The sequence below is a fragment of the Oncorhynchus kisutch genome, linkage group LG1 (assembly GCF_002021735.2).
Source record: "Oncorhynchus kisutch isolate 150728-3 linkage group LG1, Okis_V2, whole genome shotgun sequence".
Taxonomy (NCBI): Eukaryota; Metazoa; Chordata; class Actinopteri; order Salmoniformes; family Salmonidae; genus Oncorhynchus; species Oncorhynchus kisutch.
Window position 1 is genome coordinate 20138501 of NC_034174.2, and position 17216 is coordinate 20155716.

At 41.5% G+C, this 17216-nt stretch overlaps 1 protein-coding gene across 11 annotated transcripts in view; it reads left to right on the forward strand.

Moving 5' to 3' along the window:
* LOC109898016 (inositol 1,4,5-trisphosphate receptor type 1) overlaps positions 1-17216 on the forward strand; it is a 153153-nt gene that overhangs the window by 94885 nt on the left and 41052 nt on the right. For 6 of the 11 annotated variants that reach the window (XM_031794207.1, XM_031794356.1, XM_020492758.2 and 3 more), the window contains 5 exons: positions 3852-3947; positions 4056-4193; positions 4748-4846; positions 5700-5934; positions 15019-15141. In XM_031794207.1, coding sequence (XP_031650067.1) covers positions 3852-3947; positions 4056-4193; positions 4748-4846; positions 5700-5934; positions 15019-15141 — 691 coding nt within the window. The remainder of the gene's footprint in view (positions 1-3851; positions 3948-4055; positions 4194-4747; positions 4847-5699; positions 5935-15018; positions 15142-17216) is intronic. The other 5 variants (XM_031794613.1, XM_031794389.1, XM_020492785.2 and 2 more) reach the window with 2 other exon arrangements.

Consider the following 17216-nt stretch of genomic DNA (forward strand, 5'->3'; position numbering starts at 1 on the left):
TCACAGGCAATGTGTATTGGAAGAGATTTCTGAATGTTCTTCACCCAGCATACACCCCCTCCAACCAGACATGCTTTATCTACTCTGCTGGATGCAGAGTTCAGAGTTCAAGTGAAGGTCAAGTGTCAACAGTGAAGAGGCGACACCGGGATGCTGGCCTTCTAGGCAAAGGTCCTCTGTCCATTGTCTGTGTTCTTTTGCCCATCTTAATCCTTTCTTTTTATTGGGCAGTCTGAGATATGGCTTTTTCTTTGCAACTCTTCCTAGATGGCCAGCATCCCGGAGTCACCTCTTCACTGTTGACATTGAGACTGGTGTTTTGCGGGTACTATTTAATGAAGCTGCCAGTTGAAGACATGAGGCATCTCAAATCAAATTTTATTTGTCACATACACATGGTTAGCAGATGTTAATGTGAGTGTAGCGAAATGCTTGTGCTTCTAGTTCCGACAATGCCGTAATAACCAACGAGTAATCTAACCTAACAATTCCACAACTACTACCTTATACACACAAGTGTAAAGGGATAAAGAATATGTACATAAAGATATATGAATGAGAGATGGTACAGAAGGGCATAGGCAACATGCAGTAGATGGTATCGAGTACAGTATGAGAAGAGAAATGTAGGGTATGTAAACATAAAAGTGGCAAGATGCAGTAGATGATAGAGTACAGTGGCTCGGGTGGGTGTTGTCCTTGATGATCTTAATGGCCTTCCTGTGACATTGGGTGGTGTAGGTGTCCTGGAGGGCAGGTAGTTTGTCCCCGGTGATACGCTGTGCAGACCTCACTACCCTCTGGAGAGCCTTACGGTTGTGGGCGGAGCAGTTGCCGTACCAGGTGATGATACAGGATGCTCTCGATTGTGTATCTGTAGAAGTTTGTGAGTGCTTTTGGTGACAAGCCAAATTTCTTCAGCCTCCTGAGGTGCTGCTGCGCCTTCTTCACAACACTGTCTTTGTGGGTGGACCAATTCAGTTTGTCCGTGATGTGTACGCCGAGGAACTTAAAACGTACTACCCTCTCCACTACTGTCCTGTCGATGTGGATAGGGGGGTGCTCCCTCTGCTGTTTCCTGAAGGCCACGATCATCTCCTTTGGTTTGTTGACGTTGAGTGTGAGGTTATTTTCCTGACACCACACTCTGAGGTCCGTCACCTCCTCCCTGTAGGCCGTCTCGTCGTTGTTGGTAATCAAGCCTACCAGTGTAGTGTCTTCCGCAAACTTGATGATTGAGTTGGAGGCGTGCATGGCCACGCAGTCGTGTGTGAACAGGGAGTACAGGAGAGGGCTCAGAACGCACCCTTGTGGGGCCCCAGTGTTGAGGATCAACGGGGGTGGAGATGTTGTTACCTACCCTCACCACCTGGGGGTGGCCCGTTAGGAAGTCCAGTACCCAGTTGCACAGGGCGGGGTCGAGCCCCAGGGTCTCGAGCTTGATGACAAGTTGAGGGTACTATGGTGTTAAATGCTGAGCTGTAGTCGATGAACAGCATTCTCACATAGGTGTTCCTCTTGTCCAGATGGGCTAGGGCAGTGTGCAGTGTGGTTGCGATTGCGTCATCTGTGGACCTATTGGAGCGGGTCTAGGTTGACAGGTAGGGTGGAGGTGATATGGTCCTTGACTAGTCTCTCAAAGCACTTCATGATGACGGAAGTGAGTGCTACGGGGCGGTAATCGTTCAGCTAAGTTACCTTAGCTTTCTTGGGAACAGGAACAATGGTGGCCCTCTTGAAGCATGTGGGAACAACAGACTGGGATAAGGATTGATTGAATATGTCCGTAAACACACCAGCCAGCTGGTCTGCGCATGCTCTGAGGACGAGGCTGCCGTCTGGGCCTGCAGCCTTGCGAGGGTTAACACGTTTAAATGTTTTACTCAAGTCGGCTGCAGTGAAGGAGAGTCCGCAGGTTTTGGTAGCGGGCCGTGTCAGTGGCACTGTATTGTCCTCAAAGCGAGCAAAGAAGCTATTTAGTCTTTCTGGGAGCAAGACAACCTGGTCCGCGATGGGGTTGGTTTTCTTTTTGTAATCCATGATTGACTGTAGACCCTGCCATATACCTCGTGTCTGAGCCGTTGAATTGCAACTCTACTTTGTCTCTACCCTGACGCTTAGCTTGTTTGATTGCGTTGCGGAGGGAATAGCTACACTGTTTGTATTTGGTCATTTTTCCAGTGAACTTGCACTTTCCAATGAACTTGCTCACCGAATCAGCGTATTCGTCAATGTTGTTGTTGGACGCAATGCGGAACATATCCCAATCCATGTGATCGAAGCAGTCTTGAAGTGTGGAATCAGATTGGTCGGATGAGCGTTAAACAGACTTGAGCGCGGGAGCTTCTTGTTTAAGTTTCTGTCTGTAGGCTGGAAGCAACAAAATGGAGTCGTGGTCAGCTTTTCCGAAAGGAGGACGGGGGAGGGCCTTCTATGCGTCGCGGAAGTTAGAAAAACAATGATCCAGTGTTTTACCAGCCCTGGTTGCACAATCAATATGCTGATAGAATTTAGGGAGTCTTGTTTTCAGATTAGCCTTGTTAAAATCCCCAGCTACAATGAATGCAGCCTCAGGATATGTGGTTTCCAGTTTACATAGAGTCATAAAGTTTGTTCAGGGCCATCGATGTGTCTGCTTGGGGGGGAATATATACGACTGTGATTATAATCGAAGAGAAATCTCTTGGTCGATAATGCGGTCGACATTTGATTGTGAGGAATTCTAATTCAGGTGAACAGAAGGACTTGAGTTCCTGTCCTGTATGTTATGATCACACCACGTCTCGTTAATCATAAGGCATACCCCCCCCCCCCCCGCTCCTCTTCTTACCAGAAAGATGCTTGTTTCTGTCGGCGTGATGCATGAAGAAACCAGCTGGTTGCACCGACTCCAATAGCGTCTCTCTAGTGAGCCATGTTTCCGTGAAGCAAAGAACGTCTAGTCTCTGTCTCTCTGGAATGCTACCCTTGCTGTTTCTCAAACTAGACACTCTAATGTACTTCTCTTCTTGCTCAGTTGTGCACCGGGGCCTCACACTCCTCTTTCTATTCTGGTTAGGGTCAGTTTGTGCTGTTCTGTGAAGGGAGTAGTACACAGCGTTGTACAAGATCTTCAGTTTCTTGGCAATTTCTCGCATGGAATAGCCTTAATTTCTCAAAACAAGAATAGACTGAGTTTCTGAAGAAAGTCTTTGTTTCTGGACATTTTGAGCCTGTAATCGAACCCACAAATGCTGATGCTCCAGATACTCAACTAGTCTAAAAAAGGCCAGTTTTATTGCTTTTTTAATTGGTACAACAGTTTTCAGCTGTGCTGACATAATTGCAAAAGGGTTTTCGAATGATCAATTAGCCTTTTAAAATGATAAACTTTAACAATGTCTACACTGCATTTCTGATCAATTTGATGTTATTTTAATGGATAAAATGTGTGCTTTTCTTTTTTTTAAAAAGGACATTTCAAACTTTTGAACAGTGGTGTGTGTTAACCTTTTTGAGAGATGCGATGGATCGTTGAGGATCATTCAATATTCCCTTTTGTTTTTCATTAAAATCATGTGAAGTGTCAACTAAGGTTAAATTCGTAACTACATTTATTTTCTATTGGAAGTTATTTAATCATTTGCAATTATGTCTACTTATGATGAGGTAAAATGTTTCTGTTTCCATATGATGTGGTAAATATATCCAATGCAAAACACATCTACATTTAAATGGTATTAATAGTCATTTACATATATTCCTGTTAATTCCCATATATTCCTGTTAATTCCCACAAAGTTTCCACCTCTGAATATTCCCCAAGATGTGCAACCCTAACCCCTTGCCCCTCTCTCCCCTCTCTGTTCCAGAATAACGCCTCCAAGCTCCTCTTGGCCATTATGGAGAGTCGCCATGACAGTGAGAATGCAGAGAGGATACTGTACAACATGAGGCCTAAAGAACTGGCGAGTGCCATGTATTGGTAGTCAGATATACCTCCAGCATGGCATGGCACAGAGGACATTTTTAAGGGGAAGTTATCTGACGGTCTGGTTTGTGACGTTCATATGCAGGTAGAGGTGATAAAGAAGGCCTACATGCAGGGAGAGGTGGAGCCGGAGGAGCCTGCTGAGGAAGATGAAGATGGTGAGGAAGAGCATGCTGCCTCTCCACGAAACGTGGGCCACAACATCTACATCCTGGCTCATCAGGTACTGTAGACCGCTGACTGACTGCAGCTTTACACCTCCTGTAACAGCTCCAATACAACCTATAAACGTATTACATCAGAGCTCTTCCACTCCAACCCCCTTTAATAGAATAGAGCTGAATTGTGCCTAGTCTATTCAAGTAGTTATGTGGGTGAACAACACAGACAGTTTCAGTTATGTAAATAAAAATGTTGATCCCAAGGCATGATGCCCAGCATGCTAGTGTGTGAAAACTGAATAGTCCACATATTGTACACAAACAGTGGCATGTACTGTCAGATGCGTCTGGTGTTGCAGTGATCTGGTGTCAGTGTCAGTTCCCTGTCCCCACAGGCAGCTAGAGGAAGTTCCAGAACACACCTACTGTAACACGTTTCATGCCACCTATCAGATACAATGAGGAAAAATAAACCCCAAATAATGAAGTTGGTGACTTAGAAGACGCTGATTGTAAATGTTGAGCAATGACAGTACAATAAAATTCACAAGTATAATGTGATACATCACCTGATGGCATTGGTGCATTCATGCAATGCTTTGGTGCATTCATCCAGTTGGCCCGCCACAACAAGGAGCTGCAGGCCATGTTGAAGATCTATGGGGAGGGGGATGATGCCCTGGAGTTCTATGCCAAGCACACAGCTCAAATTGAGGTCAGTCATTTTATCCATCGGTTTTCACCATGTCGTTTTCTGTTTTAGTACCCCTGTATTTGTTACGGTTTTCTTGCGGTGAAGGAGAGTCGGACCAAAATGCAGCGTGGTATTCTTGATACATGTTTAATGACGATGAAAAAAAACTAACAATACAAAAACAACAAACGTAAAAACCTATACAGCCTATCTGGTGCAAACAAACACAGAGACAGGAACAACACCCACGAAACACTCAAAGAATATGGCTGCCTAAATATGGTTCCCAATCAGAGACAATGATAAACACCTGCCTCTGATTGAGAACCACTCCAGACAGCCATAGACTCTGCTAGATACTCCCACTAAGCCACAAACCCAAAACACACCACAATAAACCCATGTCACACCCTGGCCTGACCAAAATAATAAAGAAAACACAAAATACTAAGACCAGGGCGTGACAGTATTAACTTTGGTGGATTGCAACATGTATTTTGGCAATATGTTTTGACTTTTTGTTATCCTATTCATGTGACAGTCATATTGTCTTTCTTTGCCTGCTGTCAGTATTTTGTATGTTATTAGGGAAAGAATGCTGTCAAGGAAGAGCTTATCAAATGAGTGTTCAAGGTGTTGTGCAGTGCTCTTATTTTTAACAATCACCTTCTTTACTCCTCTTCACTTGTATAACAGTCTATTATAGCCAGATCATGTCTTAGCCAGTTTTCCAAGATGAAGAATAGGCACCAACATGCCACTGTCAAACCATAAAGTTTTGGGCCTACCAAGTCCAGGGCCTAGAGTTGCCCATCCTCCCCCTGAGATAGAGGGTTTGTGATGGGCAGCACTGGCTGCATGTGCTTGTGCCCAGATTGTGCGGCTAGATCGCACCATGGAGCAGATAGTCTTCCCCGTGCCCAACATCTGTGAGTTCCTCACCAACGAGTCCAAGCTGCGGGTGTACTACACCACGGAGCGTGACGAGCAGGGCAGCAAGATCAACGACTTCTTCCTGCGCTCCGAGGACCTCTTCAACGAGATGAACTGGCAGAAGAAGCTGCGAGGTACTCAAGAGCCAACCACTGGTAACGCAAACACGGTCCCCTGTGCGTCTCTCTCCTTACCTCTCTATACTAGGTACCTGCTTTACATGCCCTCACCCCTCCCTGACCCCTCAGGAGACTCCCCAGGCTGGGTCAGGTCCTCCATGTATGGGCCAGAGACCCACCCTGAACCCTGGAGGAGAGAGGGCATGTAAAGGTTATATGTTAAGTTAAAGTACATAACATAAGGTGGATAAATGTTAAGATATTTACAATGTAAGGTTGCAGGGCTCCAGACTAACATCTCCCTGGTGTCACTGGTCCCACTAGCTTTTTCAATTTGTGGCACTAGCCAATGATTTGGTGGCACCCAAAAACACATTTCTGCAGCGTCCCACAATAGAATACATTTGAATCATAATCTTATACAGTATCTTATATCATCTCATTATAGAGTCATTCACAATGCTTTATTAAAAACTGAGATGGTATTTCATCTATACATTGTTACATCTAACCTCCCTTTAAAAAAGGATGATAATTCTTCCATGGGGAGAGAAATATTTGCTGTATTATAGCTTATCTCATGCTATTTGACACATTTTGCCATGAGGCTGACATTTTTTTTTACTGTTTTAAATTTCAGGGATTCGTGAAAGACGGGACAAACAACTTTTTTCCACAAAAAAAATGTGAAATATATATTTTGATACAACAAAGTATCAGCTATCACAAATCAAATCAAAATCTAATTTTATTAGCATTTTGGCATGTTTTTCTAGATTTAGAACATAAAACAACATTTATAAAGCAAACATTATCCCTTAGGTCTAGCACAGCTAATTCTTCAGTTGATTAATCATACTGTATGTTGCAGAACAGTGATTTGAAATATTTTTTCAGAATATTAACAGTAAATATGCTACATCAGTGACTGAGTTGACAAACCACTGACAGAGTTGACAACAGACACTCAAACCAGACATACAGTGCATGCAACTCAATATTAGGAAGGTGTTCTTAATGTTTTGTACACTTAGTGTATCTTGATTGGATAAGTATTCAACCCCTGAGTCAATACATGTTTGAATCATCTTTGGCAGCAATTACAGCTATGAGTCTTTCTCTGTCTAAGAGCTTTGCACACCTGGATTATACAATATTTGCCCATTATTCTTTAAATTGGTTGTTGATCATTTCTAGACAACCAATTTCAAGTCTTGCGAAAGATTTTCAAGCCGATTTTAAGTCTAACTAACTAAGCCACTCGGGAAGATTCAATGTTGTCCTGGTAAGCAACTTAATTCGCCTTGTGTTTTAGGTTATTATCTTGCAGAACGGTGTATTTTTCTCCCAGTGTCTGTTGGAAAGCAGATTGAACCAAGTTATGGGCTCCCAAGTGGCGCAGCGGTCTAAGGCAGAGCATCTCAGTGCTAGATGCGTCACTACAGACCCTGGTTTGATTCCAGGCTGTATCTCAGCCCGTGATTGGGAGTCCCATAGGGCGGTGCACAATTGACCCAGCGTAGTCCGGGATAGTGTTTGGCAAGGGTTGGCCGTCATTGTAAATAAGAATTTGTTCATAACTGACTTGCCTGGTTAAATGAAGGTTAAATAAAAATATGCTCATTTTTCAGTTAATATTCATGATCATTTTTTTCCCTCTAGGATTTTACCTGTGATTAGCTCTGTTCCATTTTTTATCTAAAAAACTCCCTAATCCTTGCCGATAACAAGCATGCCAATAACATGAGGCAGCCACCACAATGCTTGAAAATATAAAGAGTGGTACTCAGTGACATGTTGTGTTGAATTTGCCCCTAACATAAGTTTCTATTCAGCATGAAAGTTACATTTCTTTGCAGTTTTACTTCAGTGCAGTGGTTAACAAACGGTATTCCTAGTTGACCAAACATTTCTGTAAAAAACAACAACGATAAAGCATTGTTTCGCGCTGTTGGCGGTGGGTGCACTTGATTTTGCAGCCCTAGTGCCGGGAAGGCAAAGTGTTCCCATTCTGAACCATTTCATGTGTCTGAAGGTAGAACCCCGCCTACCCAAAAGGCCCAGAAAGCAAAGCAAATGCACTTGTAAGCCTACCACTTGCCAATCAGATAGCACTGATCACCATGTCTGTACTGTTTCCTCATGCCATAGACTGTAAAAAGAAGCCACTAACACACTGCAAAGTTACTGTGAGATTTCCAAACTTTTTAAACCATGACTGAAGAGATAATTAACAATTACAGCAAAGAGCTGCTGTTGTTATGAGTAAGTTAATGTTTAAGTTGTTATTCAGCCCTGTCAACACTTTGTTCAACACTTTTATAAGCCATAAAAATTGCGTTCCCCTTGGTTACACTCAGGCTACAACCAGCACTGCAGCCGCAATGAATGAGTATAGCAAAGTGCTTTGATTATTAGTGGCTTGTGTCTTTTTTAATATCTTGGAATATTTAACTGTCTCTGGTCATAGGAATAACAACATGAATTGGTGCATAATGCAGTGCGACTTAAGTTTCGCCACATGCTGGAAGACTGTCCCCTTTTCTCAGTGGAGGTAGGGAGAAATGCTTTTAATTGGTTAATGTTGCATAGGCATACGTTTTTCGTTTTCTTCAAGTCATGTTTTGAGCGGTAGATCTCGGCTTGCATTTAGACTCAAAGTGATCTTGATTCAGAAAAGGTTGGTGACCACTGCCTTAGTGACAAATTGAAAACATAATGCATGTTTTGAAATATTTGTAGTCTGTACAGGCTTCCTTCTTTTCACTCTGTCATTTATGTTAGTATTGTGGAGTATTGTGGAGTAACTACAATGTTGTTGATCCCCTTTCTCCTATCACAGCCATTAAACTCTGTTTTAAAATCACCATTGATCTCATGGTGAAATTCCTGAGCAGTTTCCTTCCTCTCCGGCAACTGAGTTAGGAAGGACGTCTGTATCTTTGTAGTGACTGGGTGTATTGACACACCATCCAAAGTGTAATTAATAACTGCACCATGCTCAAAGGGATAGTCAATGTCCGTTTTTATTTTTGTACATTTTTTTGCACCAATCTACCAGTAGTTGCCCTTCTTTGCGAACCATTGGAAAAACTCCCTGGTCTTTGTGGTTGTATCTGTGCTTGAAATTCACTGCTCAAATGAGGAACTTTACAATTATTTCTATGTGTGGGATACAGAGATAATTTAAAAATGATGTTACACACGATTATTGAAAACCGATTGAGACCTTGCAACTTATTATTTTACTCCTGAAATTATTTAGGCTTGCCATAACAAATGGGTTGAATACTTATTGAGTCAAGACAATTCAGTATTTCATTTTTAATTATTTCGTAAACATTTCTCAAAACATTATTCCACTTCGACATTATGGGGTTTTGTTGTGTAAATTAGTGACACGAAATCTAAATTGAATACATTTTAAATTCAGGCTGTAACAACACAACTTTCTGAAGGCACTGTATTTTTGTTTAATACAAACATTCGTAAAATATGGAAAATTATTAATTTGAAAATCCCTTTATAAAAACACAACCATTCTATCAGATCTTTCAGCACTGACGGAGTTGACAAAATGCCATTTTTCTTCTTCTTTCAAGTGGTATACACAGTAGCAATTTTGTTTTCCATAGTTGATTTATTACTCTAAAACCAAATTAAATGTAATAGAATATTCATTTTGGTTCAAATATATCAGGCAGATGGAGTTGACAGTTTATGGTTGTAACCATGGTGAATCCAATATTGTTTGTTTAAATCTATCAACAGTAGAGAACTTTCCAGAGTATGAGTGGTATTGTTGCGCTACATGTAATGAGGACATGAATAAGGGGTCCTTATGGTATAGCTGACCCTGACGGAGTTGACCAAATGTCCGGGGACATCTTTTAGGAATCACAGTTTTGAGATAAATATTCTTTAAAGTTACAGAGGGCTATTGTAAGAAACTGCATAAGAGTACTAGAGGCGTCACTACAGACCCTGGTTCGATTCCAGGCTGTACCCAAACCGGCCGTGATTGGGAGTCCCGTAGGGCGGCGCACAATTGGCCCGCCGTCGTCCGGGTTTGGCCGGGGTAGGCTGACATTGTAAGTAATAATTTGTTCTTAACTGACTTGCCTAGTTAAATAAAGGTTAAATAAAAAATATGTAAAGATAATTTTTCAGTTAATATCCATTTATTATCAGTAAAAAAAAAGATTTAAACACTTTTTCCGCTATTTTGGGGGGATCCTTTGCTCATGACAAGGGGATTTCCAGGCATAGAGCCGACATGGAAATTAATAATATTGAAAGTATTTTGAAATTTCCCAAAACAAATCTTTCCCCTATAAAATTCCCCTAAATGTACATTTTAATCTCAAATAATGCAACAAGATATATTTTTTAGTTTTACAAAAAAAAAAGTTTACCTGCCGAACAAGGATTGTCCCAAATTCAAGAATCTCTGAGCTAATTTCCTGCTATTTTCCACTTTTCCATAAGGCTGAGAGAAAATTATGCAATTTCTTTCATGGCTTCAGATGTGTTCATATGCTATCCACAACCCCCAAAAATGGGGTCTGCCTCACCTTGCGGGGGTTGTTGGGATATGTGCTACGCCAATAATACACACACAAATAATCACATGGGATATATTCTGATTGTTTACTTCACCGAGTACATGTGGTAAAGGAGGGAGAGTATAGATAGCTAGGCAAGAGGCTGAGCTTCTCTGAGAATAGGGAATGATCCTCTCCCAGGGTGTAATGAGATTGGAGGTCAGTCTGAGTGGGTCTCTTCCAGAGAGAGTCAGTCCAGAATCCAGCAGACAGTCAGTACAGGAGCAGTCAATACTCCCTTCACACACATCTGCTGGCACCATGCCCACAAGGGTTGAGGCAGAACAAACTGAGAGAGTAGGTAGTCTGCTGACATGAGCGATCTATAGGACTGCTCCCTGGTGTAGGACATGGCCAGATTAGGGATGGGAATGGGATCCAGACACCATTAGAGTGACTGGGGGAGAAAGTGATTCAAGAGAGCTAGAGAGGAAAGGAGTTTCTGAGGAGGTAGAGGATGAGACGCTTTGAAAATGAGATGTCTCTCAGAATCTGTTTGCAGACACTAAGCCTGTGACGGAAGAGTCATTATCTGAATAAGCATTGTCCTACAATAGTAACTCATGGTGCAATTGTTGGAGCTCTCATCACCAAGTCTACCCACCCAACGTACCCCATGTTGCACATCTAGTAGGGCGTCTCCTTATTGACGCCTAGCATCTGATCCCTTCATCCCCCTTCAGGCTGCGGTCGCTGTATGACTGCACTCTTTGTTTCCTCAATGGGAGCGTGTTTCTGCCTGTCTGTCCCTCTGTGAGCCCTGTACTGCAAGAGGGGACTGTACTCTGACACACATGGCGCACTTGTCTTATCTGAATGAATCAGCAGCACAGCGACTGAGAGAGCATGTTGTTTCATTGGTGCATGAGTGCGGTTGCTGCTGTTTATAAAAGTCCCCACCCTTAGTTCCTCTTTTCAAATGAAAAAAGGGTTGACTGTTGAGATTACAAGTTGATGTTCAAATCCCCAGGTTTGGACAGTCCTGAACACACTCCAAAATCACCCAATAGGTTTAATATACACCAAATAAGCATGCTAATTGGCTCTGCACCCTTTTGATGTTTAGGTGATGTTTTTCCTTTGATGTTTAGTGTGTTTTTGACCCTTGCAAATTACCCAATGGACCATACCCTTACGCTATTTAATAAAGTGACTGTGAACCCTAACCTGGACGTAAGTTTAATGCAGAATTAACCCTCAATTTGATACATTTCTAAAGACATTAAAATGAAAACACTGCTCTGAGGTGAAAAAGTATAAACTTATTTTCCACCATAATTTGCAAATAAATTCATTAAAAATCATACAATGTGATTTTTCTGGATTCTTTTTTCTCATTTTGTCTGTCATAGTTGAAGTGTACCTATGATGAAAATTACAGGCCTCTCATCTTTTTAAGTGGGAGAACTTGCACAATTGGTGGCTGACTAAATACTTTTTTGCCCCACTGTATCTATTGTAACTATGTAGTACTATTTACTATTATCATCGAGCTTTGATTATTAGAATCAACTGTATAGTGCTAGGGCAAAAAACTAAATGTGCACCCATTGGGGTCCCCAGTACCGAGTTTGGGAAACACTGCCCTACTGTGTATCATGCTTCAGCTGGCACAAACAAGGCAACAACTTCAGTCATTTCCTGCATCATTTGCAGGATAGTCACAAGACATCCCACTGGGGTGTATTACTTGCTGCAAGGAAAAACTGATAGGTGAATCGCCCAATCACCCCATGATGTTTGGGTACCAGTTAACAATAACCTTACTACAACTAACCAACTGATACAACATTGTCACTCCTTCCCCCTTTCAAAATGATCATACTTGACATACAGTACCAGTCAAAGGTTTGGACACACCTACTCATTCCAGGGTTTTTCTGTATTTCTACTATTTTCTACATTGGCGATGATAATAGTGAAGACTTCAAAACTATGAAATAACACATATGGAATCATGTAGTAACCAAAAAAGTGTTAAACAAATCTAAATATTTTTTATATATTGTTCAAAGTAGCCACCCTTTGCCTTGATGAAAGCTTTGCACACTCTTGGCATTCTCTCAACCAGCTTCATGAGGTAGTCACCTGGAATGCATTTAAATTAACAGGTGTGTCTTGTTAAAACATTTTTTTGTGGAATGTCTTTCCTTCTTAACGCGTTTGAGCCAATCAGTTGTGTTGTGATAAGGAATGGGTGGTATACAGAAAATAGCCCTATTTGATAAAATACCAAGTCCATATTATGGCAAGAACAGCTGAAATAAGCAAAGAGAAATGACAGTCCATCATTACTTTAAGACATGAAGTTCAGTCATTCTGGAAAATGTCAAGAACTTTGAAAGTTTCTTCAAGTGCAGTCGCAAAAACCATCAAGCGCTATGAAGAAACTGGAGCTCATGAGGACCGCCGCAGGAAAGGAAGACTCAGAGTTACCTCTGCTGAAGAGGATAAGTTCATTAGAGTTAACTGCACCTCAGATTGCAGCCCAAATAAATGCTTCACTGAGTTCAAGTAATAGACACATCTTAACATCAACTGTTAGGAGACTGTGCGAATCAGGCCTTCATGGTCGATTTGCTGCAAAGGAACCACCATTAAAGGACACCAATAATAAGAAGAGACTTACTTGGGCCAAGAAACATGAGCAATGGACATTAGACCGGTGGAAATCTGTCCTTTTGGTCTGATGAGTCAAAATTTGAGATTTTTGTTTCCAACTGCCGTGTCTTTGTGAGACGCAGAGTAGGTGAACAGATGATCTCCGCATGTGTGGTCCCCACCATGAAGCATGGAGGAGTAGGTGTGATGGTGTGAGGGTGCTTTGCTGGTGATACTGTCTGTGATTTATTTAGAATTCAAGGCAAACTTAACCAGCATGGCTACCACAATATTCTTCAGCGATATGCCATCCCATCTGGTTTGCGCTTAGTGGGACTATCATTTGTTTTACAACAGGAAAATGACCCAAAACACACCTCCAGGCAGTGTAAGGGCTATTTGACCAAGAAGGAGAATGATGGAGTGCTGCATCAGATGACCTGTCCTCCACAATTGCCAGACCTCAACTCAATTGAGATGGTTTGGGATGAGTTGGACCGCAGTGTGAAGGAAAAGCAGCCTACAAGTGCTCAGCATATGTGGCAACTCCTTCAAGACTGTTGGAAAAGCATTCCTCATGAAGCCGGTTGAGAGAAGGCCAAGAGTGTGAAAAGCTGTCATCAAAGCAAAAGGTGGCTACTTTGAAGAATCTCACATATAAAATATACACTACCGTTTGGGTTTGGGGTCACTTAGAAATGGCCTTGTTTTTGAAAGAAAAGCACATTTCTTCTCAATTAAAATAACATCAAATTGATCAGACATACAGTGTAGACATTGTTAATGCTGTAAATGACTATTGTAGCTGGAAACAGCTGATTTTCTTTTAATGGAATATCAATCAATCAATGAAATGTATTTATAAAGCCAGCTGATCAGCTGATATCATCTGTCACAAAGTGCTGTACAGAAACCCAGCCTAAAACCCCAAACTGCAAGCAATGCAGGTGTAGAAGCACGGTGGCTAGAAAAAACTCCATAGGAAGAAACCAGGCTATGAGGGGTGGCCAGTCCTCTTCTCGTTGTGCCGGGTGGAGATTTATCTACATAGGCGTACAGAGGCCCAATATCTACAGAGGCACATTATCAGCAGCCATCACTCCTTTGTTCCAATGGCATGTTGTTAGCTAATCCAAGTTTATAATTTTAAAAGGCTAATTGATCATTAGAAAACCCTTTTGCAATTATGTTAGCACAGCTGAAAACTGTTGTACAGATTAATGAAACAATAAAACTGTCCTTTAAACTAATTGAGTATCTGGAGCATCAGCATTTGTGGGTTCGATTACAGCCTCAAAAGGTCCAGAAACAAATACTTTCTTCTGATACTCATCAGTCTATTCTTATTCTGAGAAAGGAAGGCGAGAAATTGCCAAGAAACATAAGATCTTGTACAACGCTGTATACTACTCCCTTCACAGAACAGCGCAAACTGGCCCTAACCAAAATAGAAAGAGGAGTGAGAGGCCCCAGTACACAACTGAGCAAGAGGACAAGTAAATAGAGTGTCTAGTTTGAGAAACAGATGCTTCACAAGTCCTCAACTGGCAGCTTCATTAAATTGTTCCCACAAAACACCAGTCTCAATGTCAACAGTGAAGAGGCGATGCTGGGATGCTGGCCTTCTAGGCAGAGTTGCAAATAAAAAGTAATATCTCAGACTGGCCAATAAAAAGAAAAGATTAAGATGGAGAAAAGAACACGGACATTGGACAGAGGGACTCTGCCTAGAAGGCCGAATGTGTTTACATGTGCAATAGATACTGTATGTGTATTTGCATCTCCTTTGAATCGTGACTTAGTTTGATGAGTGCAGCAGTATTGTGATGGTGGTGTAGTTGTAGTAGTGAATGCACTGTGTGGTTGTCTGGTGTAGAAGTGATACTGTTGACTGTCTATTGACTGTGTGTGTTGGCACTCCTCGTCCCCTCTCCAGCCCAGCCCATTCTATACTGGTGTTCTCGCAACATGTCCTTCTGGAGCAGCATCTCCTTCAACCTGGCTGTACTCATGAACTTGCTGGTGGCCTTCTTCTACCCTCTGGAAGGAATCCGCAGAGGTCAGTGAGTTCTGTCCTCCACCTCCCCTTCCTCCTTTTCCTCCCCATCTGCCGTCTCTTAATTATCTGAGTAATTTGCAGGGTGTCTGTGCCAATCAATGGCTGATCTCTGTATGTGTAATATTAAATCAATCACATTTTATTGGTCACATACACGTGATTAGCAGATGTTATTGTGGGTGTAGCGAAATGATTTTGCTTCTAGCTATGAGAGTGCAGTAATCTCTAACAAGTAATATCGAACAAATTAAACAACATATACCCAATACACACAAATCTTAGTAGGAATGAATTAAGACTATATACATATGGACGAGCGATGTCAGAGCGGAACGGACAAAGATACAGTAGAATAGTATAGAAAAAAACAGTATATACAGTTGAAGTTGGAAATTTACATACACCTTGGCCAAATATATTTAAACTCAGTTTTTCACAATTCCTGAGATTTAATCCTACTAAAAATGTCTTGTTTTAGGTAGATAGATAGGATTAACACTTTATTTTAAGAATGTGAAATGTCAGAATAATGGTAGAGAAAAGTACTTATTTCAACTTGTATTTCTTTCATCACATTCCCAGTGGGTCAGAAGTTTACATACACTCAGTTAGTATTTGCTAGCATTTCCTTGAAGTTGTTTAACTTGTGTCAAATGTTTTGGGTAGCCTTCCTCAAGCTTCCCACAATAAGTTGGGTGAATTTTGGCCCATTCCTCCTGACAGGACTGTTGTAACTGAGTCGGGTTTGTAGGCCTCCTTGCTCGCGCACACTTTTTCAGTTCTGCCAACACATTTTCTATAGGATTGAGGTAAGGGCTTTGTGATGGCCACTCCAATACCTTGACTTTGTTGTCCTTATGCCATTTTGCCACAACTTTGGAAGTATGCTTGGGGTCATTGTCCATTTGGAAGACCCATTAGCAACCACGCTTTAACTTCCTGACTGATGTCTTGAGATTGATGCCATCTATTTTGTGAAGTGCGCCAGTCCCTCCTGCAGCAAAGCTCCCCCACAACATGATGCTTCCACCCCCGTGCTTCAGTTGGGATGGCGTTCTTCAGCATGCAAGCCTCTACCTTTTTCCTCCAAACATAATGGTGGTAAATATGGCAAAACAGTTCTATATTTGTTTCATCAGACCAGAGGAAAAAGTACAATCTTTGTCCCCATGTGCAGTTGCAAACCGTAGTCTGGCTTTTTTTATGGCGGTTTTGGAGCAGTGGCTTCTTCCTTGCTGAGTGGCCTTTCAGGTTATGTCGATATAGGATTTGTTTTACTGTGGATATAGATACTTTTGGTCCTGTTTCCTCCAGCATCTTCACAAGGTCCTTTGCTGTTGTTCTGGGATTGATTTGCAATTTTTGACACCAAAGTATATTCATCTAATGGAGACAGAACGCATCTCCTTCCTGAGCGGTATGATGGCTGCGTGGTCCCATGGTGTTTATACTTACATACTATTGTTTGTACAGATGAACATTCAGGCATTTGGAAATTGCTCCCAAGGATGAACAAGACTTGTGGAGGTCTACATATTTTTTTTCTAAGTTCTTGACTGATTTCTTTGGATTTTCCCATGATGTCAAGTTAAGAGGCACTGAGTTTGAAGGTAGGCCTTGAAATACATCCACAGGTACACCTCCAATTGACTCAAATGATGTCAATTAGTCTATCAGAAGCTTCTAAAGCCATGACATAATTTTCTGGAATTTTCCAAGCTGTTTAAAGGCACAATCAACTTAGTGTATGCGAATTTCTGACCCACTGGAATTATAAGTTAAATAATCTGTCTGTAAACAATTGTTGGAAAAATTACTCGTGTCATGCACAAAGTAGATGTCCTAACCGACTTGCCAAAACTACTATGTTAACAAGAAATTTGTGGAGTGGTTGAAAAACGAGTTTTAATGACTCCAACCTAAGTGTATGTAAACTTCCGACTTCAACTGAACATATGAGATGAGTATTGCAAGATATGTCAGCATTATTATGTGAATGAGATGCCGTAGAATAGTATATTTTTATTTTATTTATTTTTATTTCACCTTTATTTAACCAGGTAGGCTACTTGAGA